The 21,672-nt window shown below is 42.5% G+C and overlaps 1 protein-coding gene across 3 annotated transcripts; it reads left to right on the forward strand.

Moving 5' to 3' along the window:
- Window positions 1-2,793: 2,793 nt before the first annotated feature.
- On the forward strand, window positions 2,794-21,566 carry KLHL23 (kelch like family member 23). Of its 3 annotated transcripts, none has more exons than XM_086718851.1 (4): window positions 2,794-2,949; window positions 3,853-5,067; window positions 8,801-8,953; window positions 19,447-21,566. In XM_086718851.1, exons 2-4 carry the CDS (start codon window positions 3,855-3,857, stop codon window positions 19,755-19,757), a joined length of 1,677 nt encoding a protein of 558 aa, XP_086574977.1. In that variant the 5' UTR covers window positions 2,794-2,949; window positions 3,853-3,854; the 3' UTR covers window positions 19,758-21,566. The 3 variants fall into 3 exon arrangements, with proteins under 3 accessions (XP_086574977.1, XP_086574978.1, XP_025768065.2); XM_086718852.1 differs by lacking the exon at window positions 2,794-2,949 and adding an exon at window positions 3,224-3,366; XM_025912280.2 differs by lacking the exon at window positions 2,794-2,949 and having other exon boundaries at window positions 3,825-5,067.
- Window positions 21,567-21,672: the final 106 nt, after the last annotated feature.

A 21,672-nucleotide genomic window follows, 5' to 3' on the forward strand; every position in this document is an offset into this window, starting at 1 on the left:
AATTAGCATATCAAACATTTAATGACATAGCAGTATTTGGTGGAAAGATGTACTAATATGGTAAAAACAAAATAGTTATTTTTAGAAACCAAGAGTCTTTTAGAAAGTGAAGTGTGATGTCAAAAGGCATCCAACTCCATGCCAAGCTCAATATCTGCCAAGAGTCATTTATATCTCATCTCCATGGTGGCTCTTTATTTCCTTAAGACTTGAATTCACAGATGGCACATTTGTTTCCTCGAACAGTGTCATTAATTTATTTAATTTATGAATGCTAATTATATGTTTCTGAGTGCATCAGATCTATTAGCATTGCAGTGGTCTCTTTGATAAAGCATGTGGTAAAGAGGAACTGCTCTGGCAGTACCCTACAGGACCTGTTCTTGGCAAGTTAAGGCAGTCTAACATATACTAAGATACACTGTGTTTGGCCTTTTTAAAAAATGAGATATAATTGACATGTAACTGATATACACTGTTAAGCAGTAATTCATAACCAGTAAATATCAGGCAATGGAAGCAAGAGTTTAGTTGGCCTATACAGCAATCTGAATAACTGCACAAATGACAATACAGTGAATTCTATTATTCAAGAATCATTTATCACATGACATTATGATTCTGGAAGCCCCTACTCCTTGCCTGGGTGGCTCAGTCGGTTGGGTGTCAGACTTTGGCTCCTGTTTTGAACTTGCAATTCGTGAGTTTGAGCCCCTTGCAGCTGTGCTGACAGCTCAGAGCCTGGAGCCTGCTTCAGATGCTGTGTCTCCCTCACTCTGCCCCTCCCCCCCTCTCAAAAATAAATAAACATTAAAAAATGTAGAAGCCCCTACTCTTAGTTAGGTGGAGTCTGTAATATTTTCTATGCATCAAACTTGGCATCAGAGCCACAAACTTCAGGACAAATATGGAAAGAATGCCCCCTCTTCAATCAGTCACAATAACACCAAGAATAACATCACTATCAGTTGTGAAGGACAAGCTGTCTATAATTACAATTTACTATAAAGTTCATAATTTTTTGAAGAAATGTTTACAATTACAAATTTCCAAATTGAGGTTTTGATGGAGAATTAAGTGTAAATACCCTTTCATTATAATAGCTTTCATATGTAACATTTTTATGCCACATCCTATGCACTCTCACATTTGTAATTTTATTTTATCCTTCCAATAATGTTATGTTGAGAAAATATTGGCATTTTCTGTTTTACATATCAGAAAACTAAGGATCAGAGAAATTTTGGTACTTCCTTAAGGCTATATGTTATAAAAGTGGCAGAGCTGAAACTTCAGCCTGAAACAAAAATCTCATATACTTTTCCTCTCTACCAAACTGTTTACCTGAGGTTGAAATAGTGAACCTTTTGTTTTTCTTCCATTTTGGGTCCAACATCCATTCTTCTAACTTTGCAAAAGAATCACCTGATGCCCTTGTTAGAATACAGATTCCTAGGTCTCCACCCCAGAGACCTGGTGGTGTTTGTGGGATGCTGCATAACTATGATCCCACATAATTCAGTTGAGACTGACCTGCAGAATTAAGCTAAAACCACCCAAACGAGAACAAGCAGATGCTACTTATTCAGACTTTGCTATAGCAACAGAGTAAGCCCCCATTACTTGCCTTTGGGAGAGGCTCAAAGGCAGGCAGTGGAGTGGGAAAGCTTTATAAAACTGAAAAAAAGGGGGAAGGTATGTTCGGATTGGAGGTTGTTGGCCTGGGAAAGCTAGAGGCAGGCTACTAGAGGCAAGGGGTGTTTTATGTGATTGGTTTGGGGAGCAGTTGGCTTTCTCTGGTTGCTCCTGAGTTGGAAGTCCAGCAAAAAGAGGGACCTTGGCAGCCCTTGAGGATGTCCTAACTGTTGTGGTCCAGATGCAGAGGTTATGGTTTGGCTTCCTGAGCTTCTTACGTGGTTCAGAGTTGTGTTGTCATACATAGTTTGGCCATTGTCCATTTGTATATTCTGTCTCTCCGACCATACTTTGAGAAACACACTGGGCCTCTGATGTTCATTTCATCCTGGTCCCTTTCCTCCCTTAACATGGCTAGACTGTCAGCTCCCTAAGAGCTCTAATTACCAGTGCCTAGCCCTATCAGACACTCAATAAAAACTTGCAAATGAATGGATAGATGCCGTCTGTGTAGCACATGGACGTCTTTATATGACTGGACTTGCTGTCATCAGGAAGAAAGACTGGAGGCTGCTTCTTCAGCTTCTTAAATATGTGAACTTGAATCCTTACCCTGGCTGCTCTCAATTTATCTTAAAGCTTCCAGGTTAGTCTGTAGTGTGCAAATCAGCTCCAGGGGCTCCCTCCTGAGTTGAGTGCTGCGCTGGGGGCGGGATGATGTTGGTGGGAAAGCGACACTTATTCTGGCATTCTGAAGGCAACCTCAGCCCCAGACCTTTAAGGGTTGCTGCACACTTTCCCCTCCATCTCTCCCTCTAGGGCCTGGCCTGTGAGAGCTACTGAAGGAGGGGGAAAGGGCATCCCTCTCTCAGCCTCCAGATGTGGACTTCAGAGTGTCTAGAGAAAAACGCTCGGGGGTGTGTGCTGTGTGTGAGGCTCAGACCTAAGGAAGGAGCAGAAAGCTAGTCGCGCAGGCGGTCTCCTCGGAGCTGACTTCCCACCTGCTGCAGGGGGGAACGGCCGGGAAGGGGCTGCAGCCGCGTGCCCGGCCGCCCCGCCCCTGCTCGCAGCGCGGCCCCGCCACCGGGGAGTTCCCGCGAGTGGCCCCGCGCCCAGGCCGCGCGGGGGGCTGTTCGGCTGGAGGCGGGGAGCAGCCAGGGCACCAAAATAGGAGCCGCTTGTGGGCTGGAGCTGCACTAGCAGGCACCCTCCGCCGCGCTTCTTCCAAAGATGGTCAGAGGGTCCGGAGGCGCCCCAGCCCCCGCTCGCCGCTAGCCCGTCGGCCCGCACCGTGCCCGGGAGCCGCCGCCGGAGGTAGGTGCGCTGCGGCGTCGCCGCCCGGGGCCAGCCCGAGGGGAGCGAGCGGGGCCGAGCGCGGGAGAGCGAGGCCGCGCCGCCTCCCGAGCCCGCCCGGGGCAGGGGCGCGGAGACAATGGCCGCGCGGGCGCCGGGCCGGGCCGAGCGCGGGGCCGCCCGCGTGCCCTCCCCACACCTGTGCTGCGCCCCGGGGCGGAGGGGACGCGGGCACCGGCCCGGCGGGCGGCGCGCGGCGCCCTCGAGTCGAGTCCCCGCGCCAGGCCCGGGGCGGGGCGGTCTCCGGGCGGGAACGCGGGCCCCGGGCCCAGGCGCGGGGCGCGCGGAAACCCCTGCGGCAGGCGCGGGGGAGGGGGCCCAGGGATGGAGGGACAGCGGCCCGGCAGCTTTCTTTTCGCTCCTTTCTTAAGCCGAAAGGTACAAGGTTTCCCTTTTCCAAGATTTCTTCATTTCTAGTTATATTTCGATCGCCCCTTTTTTGGCATCTCGAGACGACTCCCAAGGGAGACGGAGCTAGTGAAAAAGGTTGAATTGGGGCCGAGCCAAGACGGCCAAAGTCCGGTCTCTAGTGGGGTGACCCGCCCGGACACTCGGTTTGTCAAGCGTGGGTTCTCTCTCTCCGACCGCCAGCTAGGGTCGGATTTCGGAGACTGGGTGAATGGGGTAGCAAATCAATATTTTTTATTTAAAGGACTACTGAAAATCCTAGGGGCCTCATTTCAGGCTCAAAGTGACCCCGAATTTAGATTGACCATCACATAAATGACGAAATAGTGTATCCACATTTTGCATTTGTTACTTAGTGTAGCTTTAGAGTATCATCATAAGGATTGGCATATTTAGCATTGATTATTTTCAGTAATATGCAACATTGAAAACACATTTATTTCATGTTTATTGCAGCCATGGCTCTCAAAGGACAAGAAGATTATATTTACCATTTCAAGGATACGACGCATCCAGTGGATTTTCTGGATGCATTCAGAACATTTTACTTGGATGGATTATTTACTGATATTACCCTTCAGTGTCCTTCAGGCATAATCTTCCATTGTCACCGAGCTGTTTTAGCTGCTTGCAGCAATTATTTTAAGGCAATGTTCACAGCTGACATGAAAGAAAAATTTAAAAATAAAATAAAAATCTCTGGCATCCACCATGATATTTTGGAAGGCCTTGTGAATTATGCATACACTTCCCAGATTGAAATAACTAAAAGAAACGTTCAAAGCCTGCTTGAAGCAGCCGATCTGCTACAGTTCCTTTCAGTAAAGAAAGCTTGTGAGCAGTTTTTGGTAAGGCACTTGGATATTGATAATTGTATTGGAATGCACTCCTTTGCAGAATTTCACGTGTGTCCAGAACTAGAGAAGGAATCTCGAAGAATTCTGTGTTCAAGGTTTAAGGAAGTGTGGCAACAAGAAGAATTTTTGGAAATCAGCCTTGAAAAGTTTCTCTTTATATTGTCCAGAAAGAATCTCAGTGTTTGGAAAGAAGAAGCTATCATAGAGCCTGTTATTAAGTGGACTGCTCATGATGTAGAAAATCGAATTGAATGCCTGTATAATCTACTAAGCTATGTGAACATAGATATAGATCCAGTGTATTTAAAAACAGCTTTAGGTCTTCAAAGAAGCTGCCTCCTAACCGAAAATAAGATACGATCTCTAATATATAATGCTTTGAATCCCCTGCATAAAGAGATTTCTCAGAGGTCCACAGCCACAATGTACATCATTGGAGGCTATTACTGGCATCCTTTATCAGAGGTTCATATATGGGATCCTCTGACAAATGTTTGGATTCAGGGAGCAGAAATACCAGACTATACTAGGGAGAGCTATGGTGTTACATGTTTGGGACCCAACATTTATGTAACTGGGGGTTATAGGACGGATAATATAGAAGCTCTTGACACAGTGTGGATCTATAACAGTGAAAGCGATGAATGGATGGAAGGTTTGCCAATGCTCAATGCCAGGTATTACCACTGTGCAGTCACCTTGGGTGGCTGTGTCTATGCTTTAGGTGGTTACAGAAAAGGGGCTCCTGCAGAAGAGGCTGAGTTCTATGACCCATTAAAAGAGAAATGGATTCCTATTGCAAACATGATTAAAGGTAAGTACAGATTACATTTATTCTCTATTTTTAAGTGTTTTTTTTTTTAAGTTTATTTTGAGAGAGACAGAGACAGTGCAAGTGGGGGAGAGGCAGAGAAGGAGAGAGAGAGAATCCCAAGCAGACTCTCCACTGTCCGCACAGAGCCTAATGGGGGGCTTGAACTCATGACACTGAGATCATGACCTGAGCTGAAACCAAGAGTCGGATGCTTAATCGACTGAGCCACCCAGGGGCCCCAATATTTTTTAAGGGTTTGAAGTTAAGACCAGTGATCTAAATTATCTTGCAAATAACTTTAAAAGAATTTATCACTTTTGGAATGCTACCTAGGAACTATAATAGATTATACAAGTAATTGTGGACAGAATGTTCCAAGTAAAAGCGTGGTATAACAGTCCCCAACTTGTTTGAGGTTATGTGATCAGAATATGCTACTCAGACTAGAAAAAAATCATTTATGTAAGAAAACAGTATAACTCATTCTCCTTACTCTACAGCCTGTTTCAAGCCTAGGTCTTGCTTCAGGTCTTAAGAATATATATTTAAGTCAAAGTCTAAGTGAAGGGAGAAAGCTGGGTAGTTTTATTAGTTTATACTTAAATTTTTTTTTTTTTGCTTGCTTACTCTTGAAATTGAATCCTTTTCAATCCTGCTTTTAAATATTCAGCTTTCTCCCTCTCATTATGTGGTCATCTCTCCTTTAAAGGGTCTTTCATTAAAACTTTGAAAGGTTTGGTCCCTGTAGAGTGTAACAAATTACATTCTCTCAAAAACTAGAGACAGATAGCCCCTTCTTTTTGTGATTCAAGTCCTGTTTCATAGAGTAGAAGATAAGGCAGATCCCATACCCTCCCTCATGTGGTCCACACAGCCAGGTGCACTATTGGGTCTCAATGTCTGTCTGATAAACACTGTATTTTCTGCTGTGTCCAGTACTATATCAGCCTTGCTCTCCTTCCCTCCCACTGGCAAAAAAGTTAAACTGGAATCTTAATTACATTTATTCATTTGTGCTGGAGAGTTGCACAAAAACAACTGGTAGGTTGTTACTAAATTTGTGTCATTTTATCCCAAATGTTCCTTCCCAGGGCTTTCTGTTTCTTTTTTAACACTAGGGAGGGTGTGGGAATCTGACCTGGTCTGGGAATCTGACCTGGTGTGATCGTTGGATGACAAGCAGGAAGCCTGAGAGGCCGGATGGTCTTGTGATCAGGCACGGTGCTTCTGAAGCCAAACTGCAGTCCAAATCCCAACTTTCCACTTACTTGCTGGTGTGCTCAGGCAAATTGTTTAATCTCCCTGTGCCTCGGTTTTATGGTCTGTACAGTGGGGGTGACAACATTATATAGCTTAGGGTTTTGAGAGGATTAAATGAATTTATGCATGTGAAGTGTGTAGAACAGTGTCTGGAGCAAAGTAAACACTCAGTAAGTGTTAGGTATTCTTGTCATTATTCGTTGTTCATTACTGTCATAATAAAGGTCATTATAGAAGAACATGTCAACTTTGATAGAACAAAAATATCTTTCATATTAGGGGCGACTAGGTGGCTCAGTCGGTTAAGTGTCCCACTCACGCTGACAGCATGAAGCCTGCTTGAGGTTGTCTCCCTCCCTCTCTCTCTGCCCCTCCCCTGCTCGCTCTCTTTCTCTCTCTCTCAAAATAAATAAATAAACTTTAAAAAGGTGTCTTTCATATTAAATCATGCCCGTTCTCCTGCATGCCCGAAGGTTCTGCCGCAGTAGGTGATAGAGCGGGAGAAGGGGGCATAAGGCCCACTACTGTTGCTGCTCTGGTTTTGTGGTTTTGGACTCTGCCTGAGCTTGACCACTGATTCCTGGTCTTCTCCCCAGGATGTTCCTAAAGGTTGTCATGACTCCTTTCCTACTAAAGAGACAAAGAAAGTTCAAATATTTTAGCAGCTATTATCAACGTGGAAAAGTTTCTGCCAATGAGATAATGAGATAACAGTTCCAGTGCTTTCCTAGTGAAGAGCATATTTCTGTGAGGATGAAAGTTTATTACTTTACTGCAATTTTGTTGAATCATATTAAAAAAATTTTTTTGATGTTTATTTTTGAGAGAGAGAGACACACACATGTACACACACACACACACACACACACACACACACACACACACACAGTCCCCAGTGCCCCTGGGGGAGGGGCAGAGAGAGAGGGAGACACAGAATCCGAAGCAGGCTCCGGGCTCTGAACTGTCAGCACAGAGCCCAATGCAGGGCTCAAGCTAACCTACTGTGAGATCATGGCCTGAGCAATAGTCAGACGCTCAACTGACTGAGCCACCCAGGCACCCCTGTTAAATCATGTGTGAAACATGCTTGCTGAAAAGAAAATGCTTCAGTGGTGCGTCCACTGTGAAAGAAAGCCATTATCTGTTTTTTGCCTTCACCTTGAATAGAATGGGAGACCCTCATGCACGAAAGCCCCCCATCCCAAACAGCTGGGCTTGAAATTTCAAAGTTTTATTTATACTTTGACATTGAAGTTTTGATTCCTGATTGTAACTAATTGTCCCTGGGAAGGGTAACACTGTGTCAGTCATGTGCAGCTTTCACCAGTGCTGATTTTGAGTTTTAAGTTTCTCATTTTTCTAAGTTGCAAGAGTAATGTTACTTTTCTCAGTTTGTTTTGTTTTGTAGTCCTGAAGTGAACTGGCAGCTTCCCCTGGTGATCAGAATGTAAATTGGGTAGAGTCAAATTTCAAATTCATTTCCTTTTTTGGTTTAGGGATGTACAGAGAAGAAATAAATACTTGGCTGAAGTTTAGGAGCTCCTGACTTTTTTTCCCTCTCTTACCGTAACTGCCCTGCTTATAAACTCACTTTTGTGTTGGAGTAGAAATACACAAGGAGATTGAACTGCACCCAGCATGTACCAGTGGTAAATAAAAGTTGTTTGGAAGACTAAACTGATGTATTCAACTAATCTGATGTCTTCCTTCCCTGCCGAACTCATTTCTTCCTCCTCATTTTCCTAGGGCATCAGGGTGTCCTGGTTTCTGAGCTTAGGACCTCAGAATCAGTTTTGTTTGTTTCTGGCACAGTCAGTCATCAAGGCTTATCTGTGTGTCTTGTCTCCATACCCAAAGCCCCTCCTAAATCAGGCCCTCAGTACTTTGTACCTGGGCCAATACCTAGATCTTTCTGACTCTGTCTTCTGCTTTTGTAGTCTCTCCCTTCCTCTGCTTAAAAATCTTAAAAATCCTGCTGAATGAAGTCCACATTTCTTAGTTGAGTGCCAGGATCCTTTGTGATGTGGCTTCAACTTACGATGTCGGCTTAAATTCCCACACGACAGCCCCAGGTTTGCCACGGGCCCTTCCGTGTGCTGGCATCAATCCGGGCCTCTAGACATTGCCCACTAAGCCTCTGCACTTGCCTTGCCCTCTGCTTAGGATGGCTTCCTCTCACCTCTACCTGCCACAGTCCTACCTACCGGGGTCCAGGTCAGAGTCGGCCACCTGCTATCTGACTTCCCTCCTCAAAGCAATGTCTCCTTGCCCTGAACGTTCACGGTGTTTCTGTACCCTGTGTTCTAACTATTGGTGTAAGTGTCTCACCCTCTTTTAAAAGAGAGCAGGCAGCCTCTCTTGTTCATTCTTCTATCCCTCATAGCACCTAGCACAGGACCTTGCATCTACTATCAGTAATAACAGAAACAATAAACTGAGCCCAGTATTCAGTGTGATTTTAATTAACACACAGGCGTGGGAAATGCAACTGCCTGCGTCTTACATGAAGTTATCTACGTCATCGGCGGCCACTGCGGCTACAGAGGAAGTTGCACCTATGACAAGGTCCAGAGCTACAATTCAGATATCAATGAATGGAGCCTCATCACCTCCAGCCCACATCCAGGTAAGAAAATACTGTTTCAAATAGTACATGTTGTACAGCTAAAAATGGCCTGGAAATAGAAAATGCTAGATTTATAGCAGACTGCACATGGGTGTAATTAAAAGGCTCAAAATATTCATATGCCCATCCAACCATAATCACAGGTAGTTCCAATTAGGTTACATCTACAAATGCTTTCCCCGATGTCTTTACGGAATACATTTTAAGCCTGTGTGGTTAAAAGTGGTAGTTTCTTTTTAAAATTTTCTAGATTCTTTTTATTTAAAAAAATTTTTTAATGTTCATTTTTGAGAAACACAGACATGGTGTGAGTGGGGAGGGGCAGAGAGAGAGACACACACACACAGACAGAATCCAAAGCAGGCTCCAGGCTCTGAGCTGTCAACACAGAGCCCGATGTGGGGTCAAACTCATGAACCGTGAGATCATGACCTGAGCCGAAGTCAGATACTCCAACTGACTGAGCCACCCAGGCGCCCCAGAATTTTCTAGATTCTTTTGTTTTGTTTCCTATTCCTCTGTTGTGTGCTTTCTTTCGTTTATATGCATTATATAAAACACAGTTTTTATAGACAGTTAAAAAGCACTAGTCTGTCAAATAGTCGGGAAGATTACTTATTGATTCAGTTCAACAGGAGATGGTTTCTTCTTTTTAGCATGTTCTGTCTGGGCGCCAGTAATTATTAAGCACTCACTCCTGTGATGTACAGAACCCCATGTTGGCCTTACTTTGACAGTCATGAAGGGGACATGTGGTCCATCCACAAGGAATGGCCAGCCTTCTGCCTTCTGTGCCTTTGTTCTTTGACGTGTCTCTTTGATATATGTTTAAGATTTTTCCTTAGGTAAGATTCATATCACCGTATCACTATACTACTTTGGATGATTTTCCATATAGCATAAGGCTTCTATGTGAGTCACTGGTGAGCATAATTGGAAATTCCCAAGCTTGAATCATCTGAGAGTGATAGCAGTTGTTAACCTTCTTGAACACTTTCTGTAGGTCAGCTACTGATTAAGCACCTTACATGTCGTATTACCTTAAATTCTATCTATAACCTTACGAGTAGGTATTGTTCACTCCCATTTTACGTATTTAGAAATGGAGTCTAGAAAGGATAAGGTCACACAGTTTGGCAGTGGCAGACCAGGATTCATTTAAGCAGTCTGATTGTATAATCTGTGCTATAGCCACGAAGCAGTCTGTCTCTTCTGAAGGGACCAGGCTCTCCTGCTTTTGACCAGTTTCATCTGGCAGTTGAGGTGAAGCGCACTGAATCTGGTGCTGCATATCCATATGTCCTAGGCTTTGCATAAGAAGAGACTTCGGCCACAGGCTGGCCTGGCTCTGAAGACATGGAACAGGTAGCCTATCTCCTAGTAGCCCAGATGTAATTATCGCAGTCTCCCCACCACTTTCTGTTATGGTCAGCGAAGTTATAATGGAAAGTAGTAATACCGGCTTGTATGGAGTAATAGCTAACTTTTAGTTAGTAAGTATGCATCAGGCACTAACTATTCTAATAATTTTTTGTGTCTTAATCTATTTAAACCTTACAGCAATCCTATGAGCGAGGTACTACTATTATCTCATTTTGCAGGCCACTGAGGCACAGACATGGTAAATGAATTGCCTAAGGTCAGCTATCTAGCACTTGTTAGAGATGAGGTTCAAATCCAGGCAATCTGGCTGGGAGGCCATGTTCTTAACAATTGCACTGTTATCTCATTTGATCTTCATGTTAATCTTATCAGTTAGATATTACTTTGACATCTTTACAAAGAAAATCCAATATATGAAAACTCAGATTAACAAATTAGAGGGCAGTTATTTACATTACAAATTTAATATAGATTTCATAAAGGGTTCCTTTAAAAATAAATGTCCTATAACGTATTTAAATAGCATAGGTCTTGTTAACTGAAAGGGAGTCTAAAAGATGTAATCGAAAGCATAAAAATCCATGGCCAACTGAAAAATCAGTCAGAAATAAATATTAAATTAGAGTACAAATCAATGGGATCATATAATTCTGTCTGTAAAGTTTTGCTTTATATTGGACTTTTTGTGACATAATGTAAGAAACAAAGGTAGCAAATTAGCATGCTGCCTGGTATGTTCTTTTTGGGGTACAGTGTTTAAAATATTTTTAACTGACTTGCCACCAATATTTAAAATTCGGTAGTTCTTAAATAAAAATCATGATTCCTGGCCTTTAGAAAAATTATAATGACCTCTGTCAGCAATCACTGGAGCCAAGTAGTGGCTGTTCCCTTTTAGATGGCACTTCTTTTTTTTTTTTTTTTAATTCATTATCTCAGTGCTGCATGCTTTTTTTTTTAATATGAAGTTTATTGTCAAATTGGTTTCCATACAACACCCAGTGCTCATCCCAACAGGTGCCCTCCTCAATACCCATCACTCACCCTTCCCTCCCTCCCACCCCCATCAACCCTCAGTTTGTTCTCAGTTTTTAAGAGTCTCTTATGCTTTAGCTCTCTCCCTCTCTGGCTTTTTTTTTTTCCTTCCCCTCCCCCATGGTCTTCTGTTAAGTTTCTCAGGATCCACATAAGAGTGAAAACATATGGTACCTGTCTTTCTCTGTATGACTTATTTCACTTAGCATAACACTCTCCCGTTCCATCCACGTTGCTACAAAAGGCCATATTTCATTCTTTCTCATTGTCAAGTAGTATTCCATTGTGTATATAAACCACAATTTTTATCCATTCATCAGTTGATGGACATTTAGACTCTTTCCATAATTTGGCTATTGTTGAAAGTGCTGCTATAAACATTGGGGTACAAGTGCCCCTATGCATCAGCACTCCTGTATCCCTTGGGTAAATTCCTAGCAGTGCTATTGCTGGGTCCTAGGTAGATCTATTTTTAATTTTTTGAGGAACCTCCACACTGTTTTCCAGAGTGACTGCACCAGTTGGCATTCCCACCAACAGTGCAAGAGGGTTCCCGTTTCTCCACATCCTCTTCAGCATCTATAGTCTCCCGATTTGTTCATTTTGGCCACTCTGGTGTGAGGTGGTATCCGAGTGTGGTTTTGATTTGTATTTCCCTGATGAGGAGCGACGTTGAGCATCTTTTCACGTGCCTATTGGCCATCCGGATGTCTTCTTTAGAGAAGTGTCTATTCATGTTTTCTGCCCATTTCTTCACTGGGTTATTTGTTTTTCAGGTGTGGAGTTTGGTGAGCTCTTTATAGATTTTGGATACTAACCCTTTGTCTGATATGTCATTTGCAAATATCTTTTCCCATTCCGTGGTTGCCTTTTAGTTTGGTTGACTGTTTTCTTTGCAGTGCAGAAGATTTTTATTTTGTGAAATCCCAATAGTTCATTTTTGCTTTTAATTCCCTTGCCTTTGGAGATGTATCAAGAAATTGCTGCGGCTGAAGTCAGAGAGGTTTTTTCCTACTTTCTCCTCTAGGGTTTTGATGGTTTCCTGTCTCACATTCAGGTCCTTTATCCATTTTGAGTTTATTTTTGTGAATGGTGTAAGAAAGTGGTCTAGTTTCATTCTTCTGCATGTTGCTGTCCAGCTCTCCCAGCACCATTTGTTAAAGAGACTGTCTTTTTTCCTGCTTTGTCAAAGATTAGTTGGCCATACTTTTGTGGGTCCAATTCTGGAGTCCCTATTTTATTCCATTGGTCTATGTGTCTGTTTTTGTGCCAATACCGTGCTGTCTTGATGATTACAGCTTTGTAGTAGAGGCTAAAGTCTGGGATCGTGATGCCTCCCGTTTTGGTCTTCTTCAATATTACTTTGGCTATTCAATCTCCCAACAAGTAAGAGTCCAGGATCAGATGGCTTCCCTGGGGAATTCTACCAGACATTTAAAGCAGAGATAATACCTATCCTTCTCAAGCTGTTCCAAAAAATAGAAAGGGAAGGAAAACTTCCAGTCTCATTCTATGAAGCCAGCATTACTTTGATTCCTAAACCAGACAGAGACCCAGCAAAAAAAGAGAACTACAGGCCAATATCCCTGATGAATATGGATGCAAAAATTCTCAATAAGATACTAGCAAATCGAATTCAACAGCATATAAAAAGAATTATTCACCATGATCAAGTGGGATTCATTCCTGGGCTGCAGGGCTGGTTCACCATTTGCAAATCAATCAATGTGATACATCACATTAATAAAAGAAAAGATAAGAAACATATGATCCCGTCAATCGATGCAGAAAAAAGCATTTGACAAAATTCAGCATCCTTTCTTAATAAAAACCCTCAAGAAAGTTGGGATAGAAGGAACATACTTAAACATCATAGAAGCCATTTATGAAAAGCCCACAGCTAATATCATCCTCATGGGGGAAAAACTGAGAGCTTTCCCCCTGAGATCAGGAACACGACAGGGATGTCCACTCTCACTGCTGTTGTTTAACATAGTGTTGGAAGTTCTAGCGTCTGCAATCAGACACCAAAAGGAAATCAAAGGCATCAAAATTGGCAGAGATGAAGTCAAGCTTTCACTCTTTGCAGTGACATGATATTATACATGCAAAACCCGATAGACTCCGCCAAAAGTCTACTAGAACTGATACATGAATTCAGCAAAGTCGCAGGATACAAAATCGATGTACATGGCGCCTGGGTGGCGCAGTCGGTTAAGCGTCCGACTTCAGCCAGGTCACGATCTCGCGGTCCGTGAGTTCGAGCCCCGCGTCGGGCTCTGGGCTGATGGCTCAGAGCCTGGAGCCTGTTTCCGATTCTGTGTCTCCCTCTCTCTCTGCCCCTCCCCCGTTCATGCTCTGTCTCTCTCTGTCCCAAAAAAAATAAAAAAAAAAAGTTTAAAAAAAAAAATCGATGTACAGAAATCAGTTGCATTCTTATACACTAATAGTGAAGCAACAGAAAGACAAATAAACTGATCCCATTCACAATTGCACCAAGAAGCATAAAATACCTAGGAATAAACCTAACCAAAGATGTAAAAGATCTGTGTGCCAAAAACTATAGAAAGCTTATGAAGGAAATTGAAGAAGATATAAAGAAATGGAAAAACATTCCATGCTCATGGATTGGAAGAATTAATATTGTTAAAATGTCAATACTACCCAAACTTATCTACACATTCAATACAATCCCAATCAAAATTGCACCAGCATTCTTCTAGAAGCTAGAACAAGCAATCCTAAAATTTGTATAGATGGCACTTCTGTGCTCCATTTCACCAGTCTCTCCCATTCCTATCACATCATGGACCTGGCATCCGTGCCGTTGCTCTTCTTACTCCCGGCCTGCTTCATTCAACTGGTCTGTTAGCTCCTTCGCCCTTGAAGGCATAGGGCCTGCCTCTGCTGAACTGTGGCAAGGTGTGCCTCTTACACACTTTCAGAGTGCCTCCTGAGGAACATAAAATGTCAGTCTCAAGTCTGCCTTACAGATCTGTAGCTTAGACCACAAAAGAAATCATGACTACTCTTATTTTTAAAAGGTACTATAAATGTTATCTTTTTTTTTTTTTTTCTTAATTCCTTTGAGGTCGGTGGTTTTCGGGTTTTTTTTTGTTTGTGTTTTGCTTTATTTTTTTAATGTTTATTTATTTTATTAAAAAAATTTTTTTTAACATTTATTTATTTTCCATAGAGAAAGAGACAGAGTGTGAGCTGGGGAGGGTCAGAGAGAGAGGGAGATACAGAATCCAAAGCATGCTCCAGGCTCTGAGCTGTCAGCACAGAGCCTGATGAGGGGCTTGAACTCACAAACTGTGAGATCATGACCTGAGCTGAAGTTGGATGCCCAACTGACTGAGCCACCCAGGCACCCCTCATGTTTATTTATTTTAGAGAGAGAGCGCAAGCGGGGAAGGGGCAGAGACAGAGGGAGACCCAGAATCTGAAGCAGGCCCCAAGCTCTGAGCCATCAGCACAAAGCCCAGTGTGGGGCTGGAACCCACGAACCGTGAGATCATGACCTGAGCCAAAGTCAGATGCTTAACCAACTGAGCCACCCAGGCGCCCCCCCTTTTTTTAACGTTTGTTTATTTTAGAGACAGAGTGCAAGCAGGGGAGGGGCAGAGAGAGAGGGAGACTTTTTTTTTAATTCTTTAATGTTTATTTATTTTTGAGAGAGAGAGAGAGAGAGAGAGAGAGAGAACAAGTGGAGGAGGGGCAGAGAGAAAGGGAGACAGAATCTGAAGCAGGCTCCAGTCTCTGAGCTGTCAGCACAGAGCCTGACATGGGGCTCGAACTCACGGACTGCAAGATCATGACCTGAGCCGAAGTCAGATGCTTAACCCACTGTGCCACCCAGGTGCCCCAAGGGTGGTGGTTTTGTTTGGTTAAAAAACAGGGGACTCCAATTCCATTAAATTAAAGATAACATTTATTGAGACCTTATCTCAGGAAGGGTACCATTCAAGTTATTATGTAAGACACAAAGATGGTTAAGAGTGAGTCTCTACTGCTACAGGAGCTCAGAATTTAGAAGGAAATATACATACATAACAGGAATATAAGACAGTCATAGAAATAAGTGCCGTTGAAATTGAGGGTAGAAAGAGCTTGAGAATAAGGGGAATCTGAAAATCTTAGAAGTCTTCCAGGAGTTCACTGTTATGATTTAGTCCTTAAAGAATGGATACAATTAAGGTATTTTTTGAGGGAAGAAGTTAATGATGGGAGGCAGAGGGGCAAGTTCCAGGTATATTCCAGTACCTGGGAGTGGATGTATATGATGGGATGTGAGAGGGTAGAATGAGAGATTGGATGGGAGAGTTCAGTGGAGGAGCATACCATAGAGGGCTTTGAATGGCAGTTAGGAGAATTTGAAAAATTGTGACCCAACAAAGGTTTTAGAGCCTTTCAGAATAGATTAGGAGAAGGCCAGAAGTCTGCTGAAACTGTTATAATAACCCAGGTGAGAAATGCTGAAAGCCTGAAGCAGTAGGAGGTGAAAACGGGTAGATATGAGGAATATTATGGATTCACCATGGGAAGGAGAAGGTGGTGGGAACAGAGGAGAGGAGCTGAGTTGGAACTTAGTTTTGTAGTTAACTGTGAAGGACTGGTTGGATCACCCAGAAGAGCTGTCCAGCAGGCAATGGGAAGTGTGGGTCTGCGGCCCAGGAGGAAGAGTGAGGCTGACTTTAGAGATCTGGGTGTCATTTGCTTGGAGGTGATGACTGTGGGTGTGGAGATGGTTGAGGTGCCCTGCAAGGGTGGGACTAAGTACAGCTAAGGACAGAGTCTTGGGAAACAGCACTATTTAAGGGATGAGCTGAGAAAGAAGAGTGTGGGAAGAACAGGGAAGAAGCAGGATGTGATAAAGAAAAAAACCTATGGAGAGCCTTGTCAAGTGGGGAGAGAGTTCTTTCTGGCTCCGCCATTTATTCACATGACTGCTCTTGGGCAGTGGCTTAAGCTCTTGACTTTTACTTTCTAGTAAAATAAAGAGGTTAAATTACATAAGCTTTACAGTTCTTTTCCGTGAGAAAAATCTTAGGAAAAAGTTCTAAATCATTTCAGTGTATACTGAATACCTGAAAATATCGTGGTTGTCTCAGAGCCCCTACATGGCTTTATTCATATCATTCATGGAATACTAAATACAGACTGCTATGGATTTATACTGAATAGTTGTGTGTAAACTTTTTGAGCCATGACAGATGGTACCATTCTTATACTTAGTTTGAAATTGTTCACTCGTTCATTGGTCCAACAGAGGTTTGCTGAGTGTTTCCCACATGTTGTGTATAGTGTTAGGTATAGTTATGGATAGTGCTGGGAGCTCAATAAAGGCACAGTTCCTCAGGCTCAGTAGCTTTGTAGAGTGACCAACAGAGAAAAAGGCAGTTACAGATGAGGAAGAAAAAGTTTCCATCAGCAAAAACAGAGCATTATGTTGTATTTGGGTAACAGGAAAAAACCCAAGAATCACCTTATCTTAAACATTTTTCCTGCTATAGGAAGATTGAGATACTTAAAGAAAAAATTTTTTTTGTTTATTTATTTTCATGGGGCACCTAGGTGGCTCTGTTGGTTGGGCGTTCGACTTCAGCTCAGGTCATGATCTCGCAGCTTGTGAGTTTGAGCCCCACACATCAGGCTCTGTGCTGACAGCTCAGAGCCTAGAGCCTGCTTCAGATTCTGTGTCTCCCTCTGTCTCTGCCCCTCCCATGCTCGTGCTCTGTCTCTCTCTCCTTCAAAAATAAATAAACGTTTTTAAAAAATTAATGTTCATTTATTTTGAGAGGGAGAGAGAGAGCACGAGGAGGGGAGGGGCAGAGAGAGAGAGAGGAAGAGAGAATCCCAAGCAGGTTTCACACAGTCAGCTCAAGAGCCTGATGCGGGGCCCAAACCCATGAATCGTGAGATAATGACCAGAGCCAAAATCAGGAGTCAGTCGCCCAAATGACTGAGCCAGCCAAGGGCCCCTTTTGATACTGTTCTTCACATAAGAACCACAAATTGAGGATTTTTTTGTGAAATTTAAGAAAGGCCTAGTGAACTCATTGTTGAATCACTTAACACCAATGGATAAGATTTCTGAATCATCATGAATTTTCATGACCATTTAATGGAATGATTTCTCTAATTTCACAAGTACGGAAACAACTAAATTCTATAAAAAATTCTGCATGTATATAACTGGAAAGTAACAAAGGGGGTTTTTAGAGGTGGAAGAATTCTTATTTTCCTGGATGTCAGATACTTGAGAACAACAAAGCACAAATGTCCATCTTCTGAGATTTTTCTTGGCCTTCACAACCTAGATAGCAGAAACTTTACTGATAAGAATGTACTTGCATCCTTAAAGGGGAAATCACATTTTTGATTGTACATTCTCTTTCTAAAGAAGGGTTGATAAGCTTTTTTATTTTTTTATTTAATTTTTTTATATGTTTTTATTTATTTTTGAGAGAAAGAGAGACAGGGCGTGCGTGGGGGAGGGGCAGAGAGAGAGAGGGAGACACAGAATCTGAAGCAGGCTCCAGGCTCTGATCTGTCAGCACAGAGCCCGACACGGGGCTCAAACTCATGAACCACGAGATCATGACCTGAACTGAAGTCAGATGCTTAATCGACTGAGCCCCCAGGCACCCCGATAAGCTTTTTTAGTGTATAATGGGAGTGCATATTTGGGTACAGAGGGTACAAAGTACAATTCATTCATTGATCCAACAACCTTTTATTGAGTCCTTAAAAGGTTCCAAACACTTGCCATTCTCCAGCTGGGATGGAGTAGTGGGCAGGACACAGGTCCTACGCTGACCGAAGGTAGAGGGACAGTAAAGAAGAGACATCAGATAATGAGAAGTGCTGTGGAGAACATTAAAACAGGGTGATGTGGTGGAAATGCCTGACTGGCTACTTCAGGTTGGGTGGTCAGAGGAGGGCCCTCCAAGGAGATGATCATAAGATGAGACCTAGATGACAAGAAGGAGGCAGCTGTGCAAAGACTTGGGAAAAGAAGAGTTTCTAGACGTACGGAACAGCTCAGTGACAGCAAACTGTAACGTTAGTGCTCCTGACAAATCCTGCAGCTGGAAGTATTGAAGTGTAATCCTCTGGTTGCTATTCCCAGAGAATGAACTCACAGGCCAGTAGTGGTGCTAGAAATAGGGATGTGGAAGAAGCCTGGGACTCAGCATGCCTGTGACTAGGGTGAGGGAGGAGAGACGCTCACTCAAGGCACAGAAATGGAGTCCCTCCGCGAGTGAGAGCAGAGTGGCCTTGTGTTTTGCGCTCTAGGCCCCTCGCTTGCCTCGCCCGAGTCACAGACCTGGGAAGGGAGAGGACGTGAGGTTGCAAAAGAGCCTGATGCCTTGAAGAGCCAGCAGGTTTGCATGTGGAGGGGGAGACACATAAAATGGGAAAAATTAAAACAGCACAGAAGGCTTGCCCACCTAGAGGCAGACTCCCAGCCCAGGATCCAGCCCTCACACAGCAGCCCTCTGCCTTTGAGCGTCTTTCACAGGGTTCTTAAGATGATAGACTGTAGTTCCCCACTAGTCTGGTTGTGCTTCTCTAACTCCTTGTGTCCTTAACTTGACGAGCGCTGTGAGAGAGGCAAGCAGGGTCATCCGTGCGGCACCCGTGGCTGCAGAGGCTACAGATGATAGGGATGGTGGTAGGGATGGCCGCTAAGACCTAGAGGAACCTGCACTAGTTACCTCCTACGTCTTTGTGTCAGAACGTCGGAGAGACCCTACAACTGTTACACGTGGATGTAGAATGAAAGGTGTCTGTGCTGGGGAACTCTCAGAAGGGTCTGAGGATGAGTTCTTCCCTGGCATCCTGCAAAGTCAGATTAAGGATTACCTGAGAGAGAATGGCTGGACAGGTAATCTGCATCAGGTGATGTCAGGGATGGATTTCATGGCTCAGTGTTGTGGTAGAGGAATCAAAATGTCAAGACTACTCTACTTTTGTCTGCGGCCTTGTAAGGGATTATTATATCATCACCCTAAGGAATCTCTTTTGTTCATTATCCTAATAAAAATTTGCTTTTTTCTTTTTAATAGAGTATGGATTGTGCTCAGTTCCATTTGAAAATAAGCTCTATCTAGTTGGTGGACAAACTACAATCACGGAATGCTATGACCCTGAACAAAATGAATGGAGAGAAATCGCTCCCATGATGGAAAGGAGGATGGAGTGTGGTGCCGTCATCATGAATGGATGTATTTATGTCACTGGGGGATATTCCTACTCAAAAGGAACTTATCTTCAGAGCATTGAGAAATATGATCCAGATCTTAATAAGTGGGAAATAGTGGGCAATCTTCCAAGTGCTATGCGGTCCCATGGGTGTGTTTGTGTGTATAATGTCTGACTGAATCCATAGAAATGACCAAGTAATCACTGCGTAGTGGGAGAAAAAAAAAGAATGCAGGGTTTGGAGTCCCTTACTTATTATTGTGGCCTGGCACATAATGGGTAAATTCCCATGCCTAACCCCCACTCTTCACTTTAGTACAGTGATTAATGGTCAAGAAAAATCCTATGTATATTTACAGTTGAATCAGTAAGGTTAACACCCTATAATCTCTGCTTTTCAAAGGTAATATGGAATGTTGGATACTTGGTAGAAGGTAAAATACCTTTATAGTGAAATTTTCTCCTGGTAGCATCAACACTGGTGTAGGTCAGAATCATTCTGTGGAATGAAATGTCTCCTATGACCCTGTAATGTACTAGTGTCTATTAAGGTTCTGTTTAGCTAGCAAGGAATTTGAAATTCAAGGAGGGAATCTTCTCTACCTCTATAAAATCAACATTTTAAAACAACTTTTTTTTTTCACCGTTAGACTTATTTAGAATGTGGACTGACTTTAAGTTTTCTTTTCTTTTTAGTGTGTATAATTTATTGTTCTTCTTTAGTTACTGACTACAAGAAGTATACAAGATCCTGTGCAAGAGATTATTACTGTTGAGAGTTTACAAACTAAATTTAAAGGAATGGCACATCTGAAAAACTGCAGAGAAAATAGTCAAATATTTGCTGATGCTAAGAGCTATTTTTAATTTTCAGCTTTGATGTAAATTGCTAGTTTAGGTGTCTTTAGTTCAAGCATGCTATGAAATCCTCTTTATTCTTAAGTATAGGTATATATCTGCATACGAAATTGAATTTTAGAGCCAGAAAGCATGTAGAACAGTTGTGATATAGTAAAAAATACATTGATGAGAAGAAATTTGCATTCATTTCCCAGCTGTGCCATTAACTAGATTTTTGTAACTTGAATCAAGTCACTTAACCTCTCCTCAATTAGCGCTTCATGACCCATGCACTTTGGGTCATAGATGTGCCTAGATGTGGAGCGCCATATCCCTTGGGGCAGTCAGAGGTAGCCTGGGTGGCTGAAGCTTCTGGGCAGAAACATCTTTGCCCACTTTCCCCAGTGTGCCTACAGTATTACTTTCTGTGTGTGCCAAAACTTGAGAAAAGTTAGGAAGCATTGCTGAAGTTATCTGAACTTTTAGTGATCTGTTAGACCATCTATCCACACTCTTCATCCTTTTAAAAATACAGTAATTATTTTTAACTTTAAATGTGGAAGTTGAAAACTGCCTAGTGCTTCTGATTTTTTTTCTTTTTTTTTTTATAGAAAGAGACTATTTAATGCGTTCATTTCAGATGGCATTTTAAATAGACACAACCCTTTGGGAATGCAATATGCTACTACATAGAGGGAGCCCCCAAAAATGACCATATCTTTGTCCCATAAATTCTACTCCTAGATTTTAACCTAAAGAATAATATAAAAACAAAACAAACAAAGGTAAATGCATGAGGATGTTTATGTCTGCATTATTTATAACAGCAAAGAATTGGAAATAATCTACATGTTAAGGAAGAAAGTGGGCTAAGAAAACAGTGAAGTATTATACTCCCACCACAATAATTATTTGGAAGACTGTAAACACATGGATGTGTCTGTGATATGGTAAGTAACATAAGCACAATACAAAAGAGAATGTGCACTATGTGACTTTGTAAAATCTTTTCGCATGTAGAAGGTAATATGCAAACTGAAATCCATTGTGTTAGTGTGGGGGGAATGTGGAATGATTTTTAATTTATTTAAGTGTTTTTCCTTAATATGACTTTGTGTTTTCAATAAAAATAAGTAAATCACAATATATGTGGTAGAATTGCTGGAATTTTGGGTGAGTGAGTCAAAGGATAGTCAGAATTAGTGAAACCACAGAATTATAGACTATTCCAATCTGAAATTGAATTATAG

Source organism: Puma concolor, chromosome C1, assembly GCF_028749965.1.
Source record: "Puma concolor isolate L17-30 chromosome C1, mPumCon1.1.hap2, whole genome shotgun sequence".
NCBI lineage: Eukaryota > Metazoa > Chordata > Mammalia > Carnivora > Felidae > Puma > Puma concolor.

Excerpts from the sequence above, each read along its gene's own strand:
- KLHL23 (XM_025912280.2), top strand. The coding sequence starts at position 3,840 with ATGTTTATTGCAGCCATGGCTCTCAAAGGACAAGAAGATTATATTTAC. Across the intron at positions 5,068-8,800 it reads TATTGCAAACATGATTAAAG|GCGTGGGAAATGCAACTGCC; the intron begins GTAAGTACAGAT and ends ATTAACACACAG. Across the intron at positions 8,954-19,446 it reads CACCTCCAGCCCACATCCAG|AGTATGGATTGTGCTCAGTT; the intron begins GTAAGAAAATAC and ends TCTTTTTAATAG.